The sequence below is a fragment of the Amblyomma mixtum genome, chromosome 8 (assembly GCF_055824585.1).
Source record: "Amblyomma mixtum isolate Tamu chromosome 8, ASM5582458v1, whole genome shotgun sequence".
NCBI classification, from domain to species: Eukaryota; Metazoa; Arthropoda; class Arachnida; order Ixodida; family Ixodidae; genus Amblyomma; species Amblyomma mixtum.
In genome coordinates, this window is record NC_143019.1 from 115,704,370 (window position 1) to 115,724,201 (window position 19,832).

Sequence of the window (19,832 nt, forward strand, 5' to 3'; positions counted from 1 at the left end):
CCGCGATTGAAGCCCGAGGTCCCGTAGTGAAGCATACGCTTCAAAAAGTTTTACGGAAGCAGCGTGATTCGTAAATGAGTATTGCTGGGTTAAACATCGCCGATTTCCCTCGCTCCCGCGGCTGCTCGGCAAAGAAAAGGAAAGCGAACAATACTCGCAAAAAAGCCAACCGCTCGCTCATTCAGATGAAGAGTACGCCTGGTTTGCGGCTCCAGTACAAGATGCTTGTCTCGATGGACTATCAGGGAGGTGTACACAGCCTCTATCAGCGAGGCTTGTTGCGCGATTAGAATAAAAAAGATGCTTCGAGTTGTTTTTCGAAAGGTCAATGAAAACTGTTCGAACCTAAAGTTGCAGAAAATACAAAACAAAGTACGAAGCTGTATTAGAAATACGTATACCTTTACGAAAAAACACACTATGGGCAATACGCATGCTAAAATATACTTTGCAACTTGCATGAAATAACTTGTGACGCATGTAAGGGAAAGTCTTCCTCAATATTCAAAGCATAAAAAAAACTCACTGCATTTTGATTTCGCAGTCTAATATGATAAACTTTTTATTTTAATTTTTACTGATTCTCAAAACACTTCTTCCGCGCTCCATGTGGCGAGGAACATTTGAAAATCGTTCAAGCTTACACTTGCACAAAATACAGAAAGTGGTATGAAGCAGTGCTTACAAACCCATGCACCTTTTCGAAAATGAACACTATAAGCAATACACATGTAAAAAAAAATTTCTTGCTGCTTGCATGGATTAACCTTTGACACATAAAAGAGGAAAACGATCCCCAATGGTCAGGGAATAAAAAAAAACATCATTGCATTTTGATTTGAAACTGTTTTAAGTTTAACATTCTTTTTAATGTTTGTTGATTTTCAAGATTCTTCTTTATCGTTCCATGTGGCGACGAACCTCTGAAAGCACTCAGGGTGAACGCTGGCTTTAGGCTACAACGCGCATCCTCACACCTTAAGCGCGTCCTTTCTGGAAACCTGAAGTATGTGTTCTCCAAACACTAAAAGCGGCTCAGCGTGCAGGCGCAGAATCCCGGAGGAAGCGGCACCGCCCCGTTGGACACGATGTTCCGCAGAACGCACACGGCCTCGTCGTTGTCTACGACGCCCCAGGCGACCGGCCCTGTCAGGAACTCCCCGGCGGTCATCGTCAGGAAGCGCAGCTTTGCAAAGAATGGACGCATCACATCTTTCAGCTGGAGCGGGGTATCCGTGCCGACGCTTTTGGCGCACTGCTCCTTGGACCAGCGCATGACGGCTGTGGCGACCGAGATCTCCCGGACGTGCCTGAAAGGCATGAAAAGCAGTGAAAGAGGTCTGTTAAAGTATTATAGAGCGCATTGTGCAGACGAGAAGACTTTAGGACGATTAGCCTTACAGTGAACATGTAAACATTGATGCACCTGCGTCTCACAGTGTAGACGAAATATAACTGCCATAGCATGGACCTAGAAGGCCACAGCTCTCCAGGAATTCGAAAAGCCGCTTTAGTACCGCACTCTTTTGATTGCTCCAGCTGCCGAGAGCTCTCTGCTGTCTACGCAACAGACGATGAACGACCGCTAGGCGGGCAACTGGATTGCGAAACAGTTAACGGATTATTTCGTATATTCTGCCGACGAAGCTTACTTGAGAAACAATGTAGCGAGTACGACGAGGTTAACGTGGGTTATTAAAAGCTCTGGTGAGCCACCAGAATCTGCTGGAGGCTTGACACTTAGAACCCTGAGATACATTTACAAACTTCGAGAACACCCTGCAGCCCAGGAATATTATAGCGTGAAAGTGAGTACCGGATACTATTAACGATAATCACCAAAAAACGCAGATAGCTACGAAGAAGAGAAAAAAACGGCAGGGGGACAAAGGAAGCAATGGAACAAGAACGATGAACAAATAAGCAAAAATATAGGAACAACTGCACTTCCTCATTGCAGTGATTAATATGAAAGAATAGCACTTTTATAATTCGTCCATAGTGTGATAAAAGAATGCTGACTTACATACACCACATCAGCTGGACTCATAAAAAGAGTACTTCATTGATTTAGTCCAAAATTCATTTCACGTGTTTCAAAACTGTGGTCTCTTTTGTTCGAGTCAGTGTATGCGGTTTGAAGTAATTTCTCTTGTCAATGCCTTTCGAATTACTGCGTTCTGTTCCAGCTTTTGCTTCTGAAGCCTTGCACGCAAAGGTTCCATTCCAATATTCTTTCCTTATTTCGGCCGCCGCGGTGGCTGAGCGGTTATGGTGCTCGGCTGCAGGCCCAAAAGACGCGGGTTCGATCCCGGCCGCGGCGGCTAGAATTTCTTTGGAGGAGAAATTCTAGAGGCCCGTGTACTGTGCGATGTCAGTGTACGTTAAAGAGCCCCAGGTGGTCGAAATTTCCGGAGCCCTCCACTGCGGCGTCTCTCATAGCCTTAGTCGCTTTGGGACGTTAAACCCCATAAACCAAACCAAACCATCCTTATTTCGCTTATGATTGCATGTCTACAATACAGCCTTGATATAAACCTGACTGTCCGGTTTCAGATTTCTCATCTGTCAGGTGTTGCGAGTGCTGATGCCACACAGGGGATGCATATTCTGAGTGAGGCCTTAGCAGAGATTTGTATAGCGCTGCATCTTTATAAACCTTGAGGGGGCAGCACTAACCTAATATTGTCAATTACGAAGTGGAATATGTGCTCTTCTGCTTCGGCGAGGTTTTTGAGAGACAACACTGCAAGTGCAGGCGACTCCGACAAGGACTGCAGTACTCCTGGTACGTAGGAAAGCCAGTCCGGTTCGCCGGTCAGGCTATAGTAGTAAAGGTAGGCGAAGAGGTTTGAAGGACCCAGGTTTCTGCGTATGTAGTCGGTGCATCCGCTGCTTAGCGACGCTATGTGGTACTTCCTAGAGGCTTCTCGGGCATGCAGTGCGTCCAGTACAGTGCTGATGCGGGCACAGCCAGAGTAGAGGTACCTGCACCGTATGCATGGATAGATGAAAAGATAAGAGCATCACCTCTGTAGCGGGGTGGTGACAGACGCCAACAGCGTCAGGTTTTTTTTCAAACTTCAGAAAACTACCTGGAAGAGCCACATATGCAACGCCTCCTCCTTTCCCCCCACCACACCAATCCGCCCAAAAAAGATAACCAAGGTCAATACCTCTCCCAATTTTCTTGACTGCACTCGTTGGCCAGGCACTGGAGGAAAAGCAGTTGAAACCCCCCCGTCGCCTGCGCTTGAAATGACGTATTTCTCTTGACAGCTAACAGCCCGGGACAAACACAGAAATTCCGCCATTTTTAGACCTTTCAAGCTCCTTTCTTTGTTTTGACCGAAATCAAGTAATTTTCTACCTGAGTAGTATATTCAGGCCTCGGGAAAGGGAATTTGTTAGTTTTTGAGCGTGAAAAACCAGCAGGTAAGTTTTTAGAGCAATGTGCAGACCTCCATACAAACTGTCAAATTTGTTGGAAATAGTAACATCGAAATGTTCTCGTGTGTCATGTAAGGGCTCTAAGGATCGTGGAATCATTTTCTGTTTCGACGATGCACATTATGCTCTAAATTAAGAAAAACAATCGATGTTTTTTCTCGCGGCAAAATCTGTCTACACACAAATGGCGAACAAATTGCTACACCTCACTGTTATGTGAGATATTATTTGCTGCGTGTGATTTACATGGCACAAAAGACCAACTTATTTTCGATGGGAAGCGTGCTCAGTTCGAGTGAAACAATGAAATCACGTCTAGGTTCGCCAGTATCTGAGAACACGCTGCGAGTTTGCTGCGTACACAACTGTGTATAAAGCGCCTGAAAGGAATGTTCCTTTGTGGTGTCCATCGTTCGCTAACAAACAGCTCTAGAACGCGTTTCGTTTCTTCCCGTCAATGTTTTGAGTATGCGAATAACCTCTGAAATAAGGTAGGATAGTGCCTGTATACTTATGATTCCCCCTGCCCCTGTCGTCTACAATTGAATCTCTGGCCACTTTAGGTCTAATCTAGCTCTCTGGCACGTGCGCAACACAAGATGGCGGCTGCCTGCAAAAAGAGAGTTGTGCTTCAGTGCTCCTCATCTAAGCATGATCTCGAAGCCCTTTGGGTGTACATTCGTTACGTTGACGACGTCCCCTTCGGCCAGGTCCCCGAAGAACATGGCCTCGAAAACCTCGCTACTCAGGGCGAGAAGCCGCTTGTGGGCACGAAATTTGCGTTCGGGAACCTCGGGAAACACAGCCGAGCGAACCTCGAACTCGACGTCCGTCAGGCGGCCGCTGTCGAGAGAGGCCTCTAGGTCGATCTGCAACCGGATGTGAGAACATATGAAAGAGAACGGGGGGGGGGGGGGGGGGGTGCAGTGGGACGGCATGAAACAGATGTTAGATTGAGATAATGCTGCCGCGCTGAGTAATGGTGCGCAGAATATAAAGTTTCAGGATTTAGTACGTGGTGCGTATGCTGTCGCCCGACAGAAAAACTCCCAATCAAGCCTCGGGAGGCATATATGCTGAGTCTTGATTAACTAAATGTACAGAAGTCGGTGATAATACTTCAACTTCGGCTTTAGTTTGCCGCCGTGCATTACTGGTAGTTCTAACTTTGCTGCTAGGTCTTGCTTGCGGATACTCTGGGGTCTATTGATGTTTCTGTATTTCATCGAAACTTTTAATACAGGTTATTCTTTTGTCTTGAACATTTGCATCAATTTCTGCATGTAAGTATTCCTGTGCTTTGTTTGATTTCACGTGGACTTCCAACATCGCTCATTTCGTCACCTAAATTTGGGTTGATCTCTACAGGCGACGTTAATCTTGCAACATTGCAAGCGCGTACTGCCTTTGGTATATACTTCACACTTCCTAAGGAGCGTAAGGCGAGTTTTCTTTTTTGCCCTTTCAGAAATTTCACGCGAAGTGTACTCGCTTACAGCTCCTACTTCAGTGCTTAGAGTACAAACAAGAACTGCAATGGTAATATTTGACCATATATTGCCACGTTGTGCAAAAAACTACCATCTTTGATCACGCTGCGCAGCTTCCATCTTTTCTCCCTTGCCTGTTAAATTTATATTTCATCGTTCCGGGAAATGTTTTGCAGAATCTAAAACGGGGGATTTCGAGGCACATAGCAGACTAATCAACTGAAAGCGTTCATTTAATGATTTATTTTCACACATTCGCAAAGGTTATGACTGCAGAAAACAAATGTGAGGGCGATTACAATACTCCCTAATGAGAAATTTGAACGCACCGCTGTCTGATTCGGCGGCACGAACGGCAGGTTCCACGTGAAGGAGGTGCCCAGCACCTTACTGCCGCACCCTGCCATACGTGCCTTCTCTTATCACCAAGTCCGTTACCCTTAATGGCCATCTGTTATCTCGCCTATGCATCGCATGCCCCAAGCTCATTTCTTCTCAATTTCGATTAAGATGTCAGTTATGCGCGTTTGTTCTCCGACGCACTCTGCTCTCCTACTGTTTGTTATAGTTACACTTATTTTCATTTCCATACTGTATTATTGTTCTCATCTGAAGCAGGACCCTTTTGGTTAGATCCCACGTTCCTGCCTGCAGTTGAGCCACATCAAGATACAGCTAGCTTTGCTTTTCTCTTTAGCGATATTGGACACTGCCATTAACTCGGACATTACGTGTAAGATATGCTCCATTCTTAGTTTTTTACTCACATGATCCAGGTGTGCAATCACTACCTGCCCTAAGTAGATGTTTTCCCTTACCACTTGCATTGTCTTCCTACCAATTGAAAACTTTTATTCTATTCCAACACTGTGGAGTAGTTTAGCTTTTGGCGTGTTAATTTTTAGACTTTTTTTATGCATATCAGTTTTTTTAGACCAGCACTTACTACTATAGCACAAAACTTTTTTTAAAGACATCATTCATGAATTTGAGCTGTCACGCGTGAGCGACAGCGTTGTGAAAATTATGCAGCAAAACAGTACCCTCTACAGGAATCTGACGCGCCGTGACAGAACCTGCAGCGGGATTCTATCGGACGACAGAACTTACGACAGGCATTTCTGTCGCGCTAAATTAGACGTGCTAGATGTCTGCCGCGCGACTGAACCCACGTCAGGCAGCTCTCTGGCGTGCGGCACGACTCTGTAGCACGACAGTACCTTCGACAGATATCTGTCGCGCAACAGAGACCACGACAAGCACTCCTGTCGAGCGGCTCAACCCACGACAGGGAGCTCTGTCGAGGCCACCGTGGTCGAGGCGCGCAGCTCTCTGTTGCGCTTCACCACTCTGCCTGTCGCACGGTAGCAGCTGCGACAGATGTCTGTCGCGCGATGAAGCCTGAGACAGACACCTTTGTCGAGCGACAAGACACGGCAGAGATGTCTCTCGTGCGATACACCCCATTGCAGGCAGGCTATTAAATAGCTAACTCCAAAATTTCTACGAGCGGGAGGAGGTGCAGAAAAAGAGAGAGTGAAGGCGCCACAGCACGCGTTAAGCTTCGTCTCCTTCCCCCTGCGTCCTCGAGAAGGCTCAGACCTTCTCGAACTTCTGGCCACGAGCGCCGCCTCGCCAAGGTCGCAGAGAGAGGAGGGCCATGACCCTGCGCTGGGACGCGCCAGCAGCAGAGATCGCCTCTCTCATTCCGTTCGCGCCCCTCAACCCCCCCCTCCCCCTCTAACTCTTTTACGCCTTCGACGCCGACGCGGCTTAGCCGAAAAAGAGCTGCCTAAAAGCTGAGCTCTAAAGATAAAAATAACACAGACTTACTTGTCGCAATAAGATTATGACTTATCTCACGTCGCATGTGAATTAATCTGTTGGCGCGAACTCTGGACCATCGAGTTAGTTACACCACCGCAACCCTTGCGAGCAAGCAGACGTTTCCAGCTATCTTGTTGCAGTCCAGAAGGGTTCGAGTCCCGACTGAACTGCGCCCTCCTCCAGGCCTAGAAAGACAGCAAAATGCGTGGGGCCGCTCATTGTCTGCAGATATGGGCTTCCGTTCTGAGAGCAGTTCAACGGGTCGCCACCGGCACAGCATGCCCGCATGTCCTGAGGGCCGCTTTCACGGTGGTACCGTCACTAATCCTTGAGAAAACGGGCAGTAAAGGTGGTAAAAGAAGAACCTTCTAATCAACTTTACTGCAGTAGTAGTGTACAGCATTTCTAGTATCACTGTAACGAAGAGGCATTGTTATTGTAGCAAAATTGGTCCACTTTATCGTAGCCAGATTTCAACACAGCCTTTTGCAAAGGCTTGCACCTAATTTGTCTGAGTTGCGAAGACATTTGGTTTCCTCCAGAGATGCAAACTGAATGGATAAACGATCTTGTAGGTTTTCGTACAACCACTCAAGGACCAAGTGATTTAACTCTCGGAGCTCTCAAATCATATATGGCGAGACGAAACAGCTCACAACTAAACGTTGATGCTTTGACTGGCACTCCCTACGAGGCGGGAGAGTATCCAAGGGGAACGATCTCTCACGGTTGGTCTGCCGTAGCTGCTGCAAGAACGATTCGCTACAATATCCTAAGTGCATACGCGGCAAAATTACTTTTCAAAAGTAATTATTTCCATTACAAATTACTTGCCTAGAAATCTTGCATAAGTAATTAAATTACAATACAAATTTCTGCTCTCAAAACGTAATCGAATTACAAAAACTTCCCAAAAGTAATGAAAGTTACTTTTAAATTCCGACGCATAAAATATTGCACATTGGTCCCAGTACCTACAGAACATTCAGATTTCGTTGTTTGCACCGCCACCGAGCTTATTTTGCTCCTCTTTGAAGAAAGGTAGCCCCAGTCCATTTAACAGCCGCTTTGCTGACGTGGATGGCGCCAACTTACTCGCAAAATTTGTACAATCGCCCGCATCTCTCGTCGGTAAGATGTGCCTCTTTCTGTGAGTATTATGGTCTCACTCATCTGATTTCGAATAATTTGTCGTACACGTACACAGCGGGAGTGCATAGACTGATTGCTCACTCTCATTGTCCCAGAAATGCAGCAGGGCGCAGACAAGCTGCCAATTCCGTTGTTCGATTGGCTCGTTCTCGAGGTTCGTTGGTGGAAATAAATAGCATGACGCTGTAACGCTGTCGTCTATGTTATCCTTGATTTAAAAACAGGGGTTAAAACCGGGCCAGAGAACTTAGTTGTCCCTAAAACAAACAACCAAGATTGTTATATGTCAGTTCAGACTTCCTGTCAGAACGGCGACGTGAATGAGGCAGAAGCACTCGCTGAAGCACTCGCAGCGCGTCTGTGGGAAGGTGCAATACGACATGCATGCTCATGGCGCTCTCCTGGTGGCCACCCTGTGCCGCGTCTCTGTGTACAACCGTACGCACTGCTGGAAGATGCGTAGCCCTACAGACTCCATCAAGGCGGAGCTGACGCCCACGCGCCCATCGCCTCTCGTCCGCTGCTTCCCTGGGATGCTGGCTATTGGTGGCCGCGCGTTTTCCTTGCTTTCTAGACGCTCAACCCTGCAAACGCGAGGCCTAAGCATGGCCGATACTTAAGGAGCAGCAAAATGTAATTTCGTAATGTAATGTAAATGTAAATGTAATGTACTCAGCAAAATGTAATTTCGTTAGGAATGAATTACTTCTGCCGTGAAATTGCTGCTCCAAAAAAATTCTTTATATTCCTAAATTACCAGTCCAGTAAAATAATGAATTACATAATATGTTACTGTTACAAGTAATTTAGTGAAATTTCATCACACTAATTTAATTACTGCCAAGTCTACCCAAGTGCTTATGCCACTACAGCGACTACTCGCCACTTGCATGTCAATCTGCCGCAGCCTGCTTGCCACCTAACTTAACAGCCAGGAAAGGTCATGGGGTCATTCAGCTCCCAATTGTTCTCCAGATTCAGTTTCCATAGAGTACGTCAGCCTGTATATGCCACCATGCCATCACAGAGGGTGGCGCTGGATAGTGTGGGGTTTTAATTGGGGAGATAAACACGTACGTCCTCCCCGTTTATCCGCGGATGACCCAGTTCAAAACCACGCGGACCCCCCCCCCCCCCCCCCCCCGTGGTCGCGAGCACTCGCCGACCACGGCGGGCCTTGCTCTGCGGGAACAAAGGAACAACACACTGGCTGACACAAACAAGGCATTTATTCCTATAACAACAATAACGCCAGCTAGCAACAAAATACACTGAGGAATCGAGGATGCCCAGCACGGCTACGAGCGAACGTTCGCCCACGCTAGGGCAAGGGAAAAACTCCGAGGCCGGGCGGGACGAGCTGAGGGGAACATGTTTCCGCACGAGGTCGCCCGCTGGCGAGCGGAGACGCGAGCGATACGTCGGCTCGCTTTTCCGATCCCAAGGAGAAGAGAGCCGATTTCCGCCCGCGCGCCTGCAGCAAAACGCCACCCGTGGCGCTGGTGTCGCTGCGACGCGAGCGCCCTCCCCTGTTAGTTAAAGTAACCCAACTGAGAAGAGTGCGTTGCGGGGGAGCTAACCACAGTTGGGGTGCATTGCGGGAAAGCGAACCACGGGGAGGCGAGTGCATCCCCACAATAGAGAGCGCTCAGATAAAAACAAAATGGCCTGGCTTAGCTTATTGTGAAGCCTAGGATGCGAAGCATAGTTTTCCGGCCTGGCGAGCCGCCCTCTCTCTGGCCGACATCTCGCTGCTCAACTGACTCAACGAGTGCGTCGCCTTTTGCGCGACGTCAGTATCTCCTAGCGGTAGGAGCGGGAGTTAGGCCGCCGGCGGAGCCTGCGCGTCCGCAAGCGAGCGCACGAGGCCCCAGCTTTCACAGCTGTTGTGACGTAATATCACGTGATGCGCCGATGAAGTTCAAGTGGTAGCTACGCGGCCGTGCGTGGCGCAGCAATGAAGAGCTCGGTTGTGCGAGTAATATGCTTCGCATAAAAGAGCGGGAGCTGGTGTGTCCTCCGGCCTGCAGATGCAATGGCAGTGGCAGACCATGCATGGTAACCACAACGGGCATTGGTCCATTTCGTGGTTTCTGCACTGCAATTATACCTCCACCTCCAAAGCTGCTCTGTTCTTTCCAATCGCGAATGGCTGTCGTGTCCATAAAAAACAGATAATCTTTCGCTACTGTTTTTTTTTTTACTGGAAAGCTGGGAGAGAGTTCTGGTGCTTGGACATAGTCTGCGTCTCATTCGGACAGAAGCTAATGCGACTGCACAATACCTGCTGAGTGTCGTCTTCAACGCAGGCTGTACATAACTCTGATTGCACTGTCGGACGTAGCGAGCATTACGTGCATGCAGCAATGTAATATAAGGGCTGTATGTTGGGCCAACCATATACGCTCCTACTTTAGGTCTTGAAAGTCGAAGACGTCGACTGAAGTCACCTGGAACTGCCTTCAGAGCCGCTCTCTCTCATCCCCTCAGCTGTTATCCCACTATCGTGGCACCTCCCCTGGATGCTGCCTATGCGGCGACGCTCACGCCACACTCTCCTACATCCTTTTCGGCTACCCTGCAGATATTCCCCCGCATGGACAGCCCGCTCTCTTGAGCTGGGAGGTCCTGCTCCCGTCTCCGGACCCGACATCGCAGCTTGCTGCGGTAATTCGGGTTGGCGACGTCATGACTAAAAGAGACACAAAAGTTTTGACATAGAGGCACCGCGCGATGGTTGGGGACCAAGGACGGTCCAGGCTCACTTGCTGCATTAAAGTTTTTCGTTCTCTCTGTCTGGAACTGCTTTTTCGTAGAGAATGCATCTCTTTATCGTTGACCTCAAACGTGCTGCGAAAGAGGGCGAACGAAAAACTGGTGCGAAACGATAAGGGAGGCTGGAGAAGGGTGCAGGGGCGAACTGGCAAACGCCGGGTGCATTTTTTTGCGCGGGGTGTGTGCGAACAAATGCGCCAAGAAGGAGACGGATGATCTGAATTTACAAAGCGTTGATATGCGTTGACAGTACGAGGGTTCGCTCGTGGTGTGGCGATTTGGTCGTGAACTGCAGATCACGAATAATTACATCAATGCACATATGCGCTTATAGATTTTGCCGAACGTGCGCTGAAACTAAAAGTGGCCGTAGGGCACCATTAGCAGCGGAATGACAAATTTAAAGCTTCAAATGGGACAAGAAGCTTGTGCGTAAAGAATCCTAAATATTTGTTCGTTGCTCTCGCTTTGCAATGACGCAGAACACATTAAGAAATGCAAACCGCTCATTTCATTTATGAACACCGAATTTGTTTTCTCGTGATACTTCGGTTTCAGCTTCATCAGCCGAATGATTGTTAGGACGTTAAAGTTCAGTTCAGGTGAGGCAGACATAAACACCCTATTAGTACAGCTGCCCCTCCTTTATTCTTGTTTTGGGGCAATCTACCCTTAATCTTTAGCAAAATAAAACTCCAAAGCCGCATTTATATAGCCCTTTTTATGCCTTCTGTGATGTGCAGAGGGCAAAATGCATGTCTAGAACACGTTCTTAGCGTGTTTCGGGCTGAACACGCGATAACCAGCGATAAGATTTGGTTAAAATGGTCTGAATGTAAACATGTGCAGTTAAACTTATAGAATTTCATTGTCAGTTTTTGCCTTCTTGGTCGCAGCGGTTTTGGGAGCTGCGGAACACACAGTTTGGTTGTTCTAGGCATGTGTTTTGCCCTCTGTACACTAAACTTGGCATCATAACCTTTATATATCATACATCAAATGAAATAAATTTGATGTTTCTTTGTACAAGGCATGAGGATAGATTGTACAAGGTTCAAGAATGGACGCTGTTTGAACCAGAGCCGATGTAACGTGAAAGAACAAAGATGAACTGCAAATTATGAAGGTTACGCTGGACACGTGCTACGACACCAGCTTTGGTTTCATAAAACGGGTAGTATTCAACATCAGATGAATTCATGCTCACATTATGCCGAAAAGCGGGTGCAGCCATATCTTCGGGAACCTGAAAAACGAAAACGCTCATATAGAAAACCAAAGCAACGCAATTTAAAGAACCCGCTGATGATCAAAATCACCACATATGTAGTGCTCCCCAGCAGGGGCGTAGCCAGAAGGGATGTTTTGATGTCAGAACACCACCCGAAATTTTCTGAGCGCTGCTCCCCCCCCCCCCCCCCCCCCCCGTGTTCTCTGTTGCTTATTCTCGAAAAGACTAATGTATGTTGTCGCGGCTCTATATTACTAGGAAGCGGAAGTTAATGCAGAAAAGAGTCACTCTTCGCATTGCACGACGTATGGCAATCCTTTTAATTCTAGGCGCGGTTAACCCAAATGAACAAACCTTTACCCGTCAGCCTACCTTTTCATAGTTTGTAATGTCCTCAAGTGATTGATAAACTATCGCCAAAAATGCTATCTTTAAGCGCCTCTGTGGCTGGGCGCAGGTTCACATGCATGTGGCAGAAGTTTTGACAAATGTCATTCGTTTGCAGTTGCTGCCTTTGTTGCAGAGCAGAAGCCTGTGTGTTGTTGTATATTATGTGAAAATATTGTAAATAGCGGCGATTTTCCGTACGAGTGTCTTTTTTGTGAAAAAATAGATATTCTTTACGAATCAAGTCCTCAGAATCCTGTGTGCACTCGTATTTTTATCTAGGCATTACATTCAACGAACCAACACACCCTTCGGCTTGATTAAAGCAGAAAAATGACTAAGATACTGTCTAAGCACAGGCCCTCTTTTTTATTTTTTTTACCGGCGGCGTATAACACCCCGTGTAAAAATATTTCTAACAGCGCCACTGCCCCCCAGCGGCGAACTGATGACAGAGCACGGATGGATGCGTGGACACGGGGTAACCGCGTGCACTTGCAAGTCGGGGGTGGTGGGAGCCATTAGAGTGAACACTTTTTTTCACTGTTTTGTTTTAGCTGGAAAATATCTGTCTGGGAATGAGCTCTCGAATCAATCGTTCCTTTAACCTTTAGGCTACAGCGCATTTCACTCACGCAATCCTAAGCCCATGCCGCGTCGATGTTTGTAATAAATCAATCAGCCATCTTTATTTGTAGCAAAAGATTGTGAAGGACAGCCAGTGAAAAAGCAGCGGCCAGCTTCGCAGACTCCTGGGGCCAAGAAACGCACAATACTAGCAGCGAGAGTAATGCAAATTATAAAGCAAGGCAAATGAAATTAGCGGTAGAGAGACATAAAAAATGTTCTGAATACCAACAAAATGTGGCCTATGCTGAAGAATAAGAGCACTGCAATAAAACTATCACAAAATTAATCAGAAGAACTAGAATGCATTGGGAGACAGGTACAACGGTAACAAAGGTGTGTCACACAGGCATTACAATCGAAGCCCAGAATTATTACGGCGGCTTCCACTAACACAAATTAACATACAGTGATGAGCACATGGTTCAAAGAAATTGGAGGGGCAGTTAAGCTCCACCTCAAGGGTATGACGCGATTGCAATTGTGGAATAATACCCATATACCGTAGACTCTCACAAGGTCAAACTTCAAGGGACCAGAGATTTTTCTTTGAATTATCTGCGAGTTTAAAATGTCACAAGTGCAGCTTAATTTCATCCAAGACTAAATGCAATTTGCTGTATCGATATCTGTGTATACAAATATGCGTGACAGCCAGTTCAAGACTGGTCGAAAAAAGCGATCAATGATGCGCTCGTTTCGCAACAGAGTAAAAACAGCAAGGGACGAGAAAAGCTCCGAAAGAAAGGCCAAAAATTCGAATGGCTACAAAAAGGAAACTTCATGACACTGTTCCAAAATGGAGCAAATTTAATTGAAGAAAAAAACAGCCAGTGGTTGTGTGCTTTTAAGTGAAAAACTGCGCTGCGGTGATGGTTTTTCGCCATTCCGTCATTTTGTAGTGTATTGCCACTGTCAGTAATATGTAAGAATGTCCTTGTAAGGAGGCTTCACCACACGACCAGCAGATCGCAATCAGGGCGCATTATCGAAGCACAGGACCACGCCGACTGACGCGAGGGGAATGCACATTTGCCAAAGAATGGCGAGATGCGTTGCAAAAGAAAAAGAAAAACATTGGAGGACGCTTAAGCTTCCCTTCAACAGCGGATCGCGATCGCGTTATCGGGCCGGCGCATCTGATCAGCAGCCCCACGCGGAAAGAACGGGAGGGGGGGGGGGGGGGGCGCCCTTTCTGCACGTTGATGCGACGAGGCCGCCGAAGCGGGGCAGCTCTACACTGCGGCGAAGATGGCGATGACGAGGCCGGCTTTTCCGCCTCATGAGCCCCTCACCGCTATTCGCATTCGCGTTAAGAAGACCACCGATGCGCCAATTAGTTCCGAATCGGCGCTCAGTTGGACTTAGTTGGCAGACACGCGTCCGGCAGCCGCAATCGTCGCGGGCTAGTAGCGGAGATCAGAAAACGAAACTATGCCGCCACCGAGCAACTACGATCGACGCTGCCCCCTTTCGGCCCTATTGAGAGCTAATCGCTTGGAAGGGCCGGATTTTCAGTTCACGCAGCGCCGCAAACCTGAGTCATCCGACCTCGGTCGCCGCTCTTTCGCGCGCCGGGAGGGTTGGAGAAGAAAAAAAAATTGAATTAACCGAATTTAAGAGAAATCACGGTACGAATTAAGCGGCTTCAAAATGCATTGCAAATATAGCTAGCCGGCCAAAATTCTGAAATTTGTTTCAGTTAACAGAAAGTACAAATTATCCGAATCTGAATTATCGCGAGTATGCTGTGCGCGAATTTCCTCATTTTTTTCTTCACATTATTAGATCGCCGAGAGTAGTCAATCCTGGCGCAGTGGTGCAGCGGTTAAGCGGTGCACCACTGCTCTGCCGCAGTATGGAAATAATGTTTCAAAAACAATTTAATCGCTTGTGAGGAGCAGGCTACCACTGATATATTCTAATTTCAACGCCGAAAAGCTGCGAAGGCACAAGAAACGTCAAGTAGGTCAGTATGATCAGACTCGGCAAACAAAAAAGAAACAAAAAGTGGCATTCATTCCTTACGGCCACACTCCCTCACGCGATCTTAAAATGGTTATGAATAGTGCTACAGTGAAGGCAGTTTTTTTTTGGCTCCTGAAAAGCTTTCTTAGGTACGCAACTGTGCCATCCGTTGTCCAAAGAAAGGAAGAACTAATCATGACAAGGAATTTGTTCAGTGTGATAAAGAAGGGATTTTTGAAATTCGCCTCAAATGTTGCCGAAAATAGATTGCGCAAGCAGGCACGTGCGTAAATGACCGGCTGCGCGAACACAAAAATGGAGTTACGAACGGCGTCGCCAGCCGCCAACCAGATTTTTAGGACTGTGGCGTCATAGATCCGCTTGTGATCGGGTCACCACGGAAGCGATTGAGGCGCCGAACATATCAAATAAAAACACTCGTGTCAGGGCGCCATCAGTGCTTTCATCCGACAAAGCAGTGATGTTTCTGCTACAAGGTTAAACCCTGATGACGATAAGTTTTCTTTAATTACTCATTTTTCTCCTCTCTTATGCCTTTTCCCAATGTTTTCTTGATTGTTGAACAGCTTGCCTACAAAAGTGGGCTTACTCGAGTAAATTGTCGGTTGTAATTTTGTGTCCGTGTGTGCGTCTCTTCGCTGCATCCTTGTCTTGTTGGCGCTGCATGAAAGACTTGATTGGGAACAGTTGGGGGTAAAGTTTAATATGAATTTAAAAGAACTTGTAGACAGGTTAGCTGGTTTACGTTCTGAGGAAACGTTTTAGCGCCTAGAACAAGCACAGAGGCGAGGGGAGAAAGAGAGAGGAGCGTCTGTCCCGCGTCCAGCCTTTTTTGTGGATTTGTTGCGTGCACCATAATGCTTCCCGGGAGGGATTACCTCAGTAGTTTCTGATTTGCTGAAAACGCTGTCTCGCTAACCCGAAATGTACAGCATGATCGACATGTACCTAATGATCGACGACGGACCTACACAGGGAGAGCAGAACGGTGTACCTAAGAATTAAAATGAAGAAATTTAAACGAATGTTAAATCGTCCAGAAAGGGAACAACACCAACAGCCCTCAAGATGAAAGTGTAGGAGCTCAACTTTAAACACACGGGTAGAACGGTAGAGGCTAAAGAAATGGTTTGGAATAAACCCGAGGACACCGAAGAGAGCTACGCAAAGGAAACTGATTTACGCAATGTCAAGAGCCAGGAAGCGAGCAGACTTGGTCGGGAAACAAACGCGATTTAATTATTTCGTAGTCGAAGATTCGAAGACAAATGGGCTTTGATAGAGCACGTAACAGGCAAAGTAAGGAATAGGCCCTTAGGGTAACAGAATGGTTTCCAAGAGAAGGCAAGCGTTGAAGGGGGCTGCAGAAGGACAGGCGGCCGGTTGGGATTAGGAAGTCTGTGGAGATAATGTAGCCGTCGCTGGCAGAAGACAGTTAACAGAGAGGTATGGGAGGGTCATTTGGACGGAAGCTACCTGGCCACGAAGTCCTTCAAATTATAAAATATTGCAGCTAAGTAAAGGTGACGGCCTGCGAGTAAACAGCTTAAACTGGCACTTGAACGAAGCTTTTCCCCTTGCAACTTTTCATTCCGAGTTGATTGCAAGAAAAAACGATATGGAAACACCTTTCTGGCCGTGGATGCGGCCATCAGCCATTCGGAGGGGCTAGGCTTCTAAGCTGCTGTGTCGGAAACAATAATCCCCCGGCTGATTTGAGCACTCAATGCGAAATAAACTTCGCCGCAATGCGAGCTCAATCCGGCGGTGCTGGCGCGCTGGAGCAGCTGACGCAGCGAAAGCCATGTCGGCCCGCCTGCGGTTTCCTGTGCGCCTGCATGGCCTCCGAGATTACCCACGGGTGCAACGAGTCGAGGGTAATCTTGGAGGCCATGACACCTGCTGCTAGTTATGCAGGCGCCCGGGACAGGCGCTGCGCGAGACGTGTTCAAAGTAGAGTTGGACGACCGTGTACGAACAAGGGCGACTTTTCCTCCACGCGTGGAACCCACGCGATCACGAGGTTTGCCCGCTCTAGGGCTCTGAACCTCTCAGCTCTCCAAGCCTCGGCGACACGTGAGGGGCGAGTGAGAAGCTCAAAGCGAAAATGCCCGCTGCCAAACTTCGAGCGAGGCCACTTCCGAGCGAGGCAAATCAGAAATGGGGCCGAACGAAGACGCTGCAACTACGTCCTTTAAACTACGCTTTTCAACTGAGTATCAGCCTCAGTGTTGACCCTTCAGTTGCACAAAGGTGTACTGCACCGTTACTGCAGGGTCTACGTCGTATGCTACGAACATGATGCCACTGCCGGACGAGTGGAGACTAACGTCAATTCACGCCACAGCGGCGGTGAAACCTGACCTGCAGCGCCCAGCCCGACACGACGACACCGTGAGACCCGCGCAACTGCTGATATTTTTCTGCGCAAGCACACTGACGACAGCCACGTCGATGGGTCATAAACACACCGCAGTGGAACAAAATCACAGGGGCACATACTCACGTATTCAGTCATTGTATCGCTGCAGGTTGATCTGAAGAGCGCAGCTCCTTCGCAATGGACCAAAACGTGTCCTCCAAGAGCCAAGGCACCATGCAAGGCAGTCACGAAACAAAACTTAGCGGCTCATCCTTCAGAAAGCAGGGGCAATGCAAGTTCGCAGGATGGTAAAGAGGTGGCGCTCCAGGGTGATTAAAGCGAGATACGGCAGCGCGCCAACGATGGCTGATAGCGCTGGGAGATCCTGTTGAGCCTCTCCTACCACGGGGTTAACCGACTATTCTTGCATATTGCCACCTATCATTGTAGTGTCTGTTCTTTCCCGCAAGGCCGCAGGAAAGGGTGTTATCATTTTTGTTCGTGTCTCGATCATTTTTGTTCGTGACCGGACTAATCTCGATTGATTGCAGCCATAAAGAACTGCATCTACGTGTTTCTAGATTGCTGTAGATGATCTCGACCTGTTATCTCGAAGTTTCCTTGCCGGCTTCAAATTCAGCAATGCCGCGAGCGGCGGGCATTCGTAGTTCGACGACTGACGAGCACGTTTGTTGCTTACGAGACGAAACGAGACGGGCGCGCTGGCGCCAACTGACCTCACCTGCACTTCCTGCAGATATCAGGGACTTCGGCTGGTTGCGAGGCTGGCGGGTCCTGCCCACAAGAGACCACCTTGCGGCGTGGGGCGTGGCGCCCTCCGCCCGATGCCCGCAATGCGGTCTCTTAGAAACATTGCGGCACGCAATGTTCGACTGTGTAGTGGCGCGCACCTTTTGGATGCTAGTGTCACGGATGTTTGTACCACGCCTGAAAGCTTGCCACGAGTAGCTGAAGAGTTTCATGAAAACATTTGCGCACCAGCCACAAGCCAAGAGCTGCACGCCATCCTGCAGAGTATGAATGCAGCCTCTGCCCCCGGTCCAGACGGCATTCCAACAAGTTTTTATTCAACGTTTTTTTTTACCAGACCCAAGGAGCGCTGCTGAAGATGGTCAACGGCTTCCTCGCGGATGGGTTACGTCCAAACTCTTTCCGCGAATGTCGCATCATACTCATTCCGAAAGCGGGCGGTGACCCCTCCGACCGCAAGCATGGCGGCCCATAAGCCTCTTAAACGCAGACTACAAAATAGTCGCATCTTTACTGAACACAAGAATGCGGACGATCCTGCCTCACCTAATCCACCGGGCTCAAACCAGCAGCGTGCCTGACCGCTCTGTCTTTGATGCATTGGCACTCACAAGAGACCTGTTCACATTTGCCAGCAGGATGGGCTTCAGCGGGTGCTTTGTTTCGCTAGATCAGGCGAAAGCATTCGATCGGGTGAAACACTCGTATCTGTTCGGAGTCCTCGAAGCCTTCGGATTCCCTCCGTAAATTGTCAGCAGGCTGCGCTTACTTTACGCAGACCTGAATGCTCGTCTCTCCGTAAACGGCCACCAGAGCGCTCCCTTCTCAGTCACCCGGGGCATAAGGCAAGGATGCCCTCTCTCCCCAACGTTCTTCGTGTTATGCCTGGATCCACTCATCCGGCGCATTAACAACAGCCGATCCATACGCGGCTTCCCTCTGCCTGGCCAGGGCCAAATCAAGGTTTCGGCCTACGCCGACGACGTGTCGCTTTTCCTCAAGGACGAGGATAGCTACGCCGCTTTTTCGCGGCTGTTTCTCGAGTACAGCGAGATATCGGGGGCCCTATTGAACAGGAGAAAAAGCAAGGCACTAAGGTTTGGCACCTTCACACCGAACCTTGCGGGCGAGGTGGAATGGGTGCAGGGAGTGAAAGTCCTGGGAGTAGTATTCCTCGCCAGCGGAGAAGTAGCCCGCGAAACCTGGACTAACCTCCGCACGAACGCTGAGAAACGCCTCTCGGTGGCGTCAACTTTCCGCCTTTCAATGGCAGAGCGCTGCTATATAGTTAAGTCTACAATCCTAGCCACATGTTTTTTTGTCGCCCGCGTCGCAAACCCACCGCGCACGTTTGCTCGCAGGCTAACCTCAGCCTGTGGCTCTTTCGTTTGGGCGGGCAAAACCGAACTTGTGTCACGAATGCTCATGCGCCTTCCATCCTACATGGGTGGGTTTGGTATACCTTGCATCCGCACCCTGTGCAATGTGCTCGCCTTGCGAGGAGTACGCGATCTTGTGCGCAACCCAGACTATCCCGGGAGAACAGCCGCCGCGGTGGCTCAGTGGCTATGGTGCTCGGCTGCTGACCCAAAAGACGCGGGTTCGATCCCGGCCGCGGCGGCTGGAATTTCTTTGGAGGAGAAATTCTAGAGGCCCGTGTACTGTGCGATGTCAGTGCACGTTAAAGAACCCCAGGTGGTCGAAATTTCCGGAGCCCTTCACTACGGCGTCTCTCATAGCCTTAGTCGCTTTGGGACGTTAAACCCCACAG

General features: G+C 48.5%; 1 protein-coding gene across 1 annotated transcript; it reads right to left on the reverse strand.

Annotated features, from left to right (window-relative positions):
• Positions 1-478: 478 nt before the first annotated feature.
• LOC149334045 (BTB/POZ domain-containing protein 2-like) lies at positions 479-18,648 on the reverse strand. The gene is made up of 5 exons (XM_089556179.1): positions 17,435-18,648; positions 11,902-11,940; positions 4,099-4,319; positions 2,680-2,991; positions 479-1,310 (listed from the first exon to the last, which is right to left on the reverse strand). Exons 1-5 carry the CDS (start codon positions 17,444-17,446, stop codon positions 1,025-1,027), a joined length of 870 nt encoding a protein of 289 aa, XP_089412305.1. The 5' UTR covers positions 17,447-18,648; the 3' UTR covers positions 479-1,024.
• Between the last annotated feature and the right edge of the window lie 1,184 nt (positions 18,649-19,832).

Excerpts from the sequence above, each read along its gene's own strand:
- LOC149334045 (XM_089556179.1), bottom strand. Across the intron at positions 4,320-11,901 it reads CACCCGCTTTTCGGCATAAT|ATCGACCTAGAGGCCTCTCT; the intron begins GTGAGCATGAAT and ends ATCCGGTTGCAG. Across the intron at positions 2,992-4,098 it reads AAGGGCTTCGAGATCATGCT|CAGGTACCTCTACTCTGGCT; the intron begins TAGATGAGGAGC and ends ATGCATACGGTG.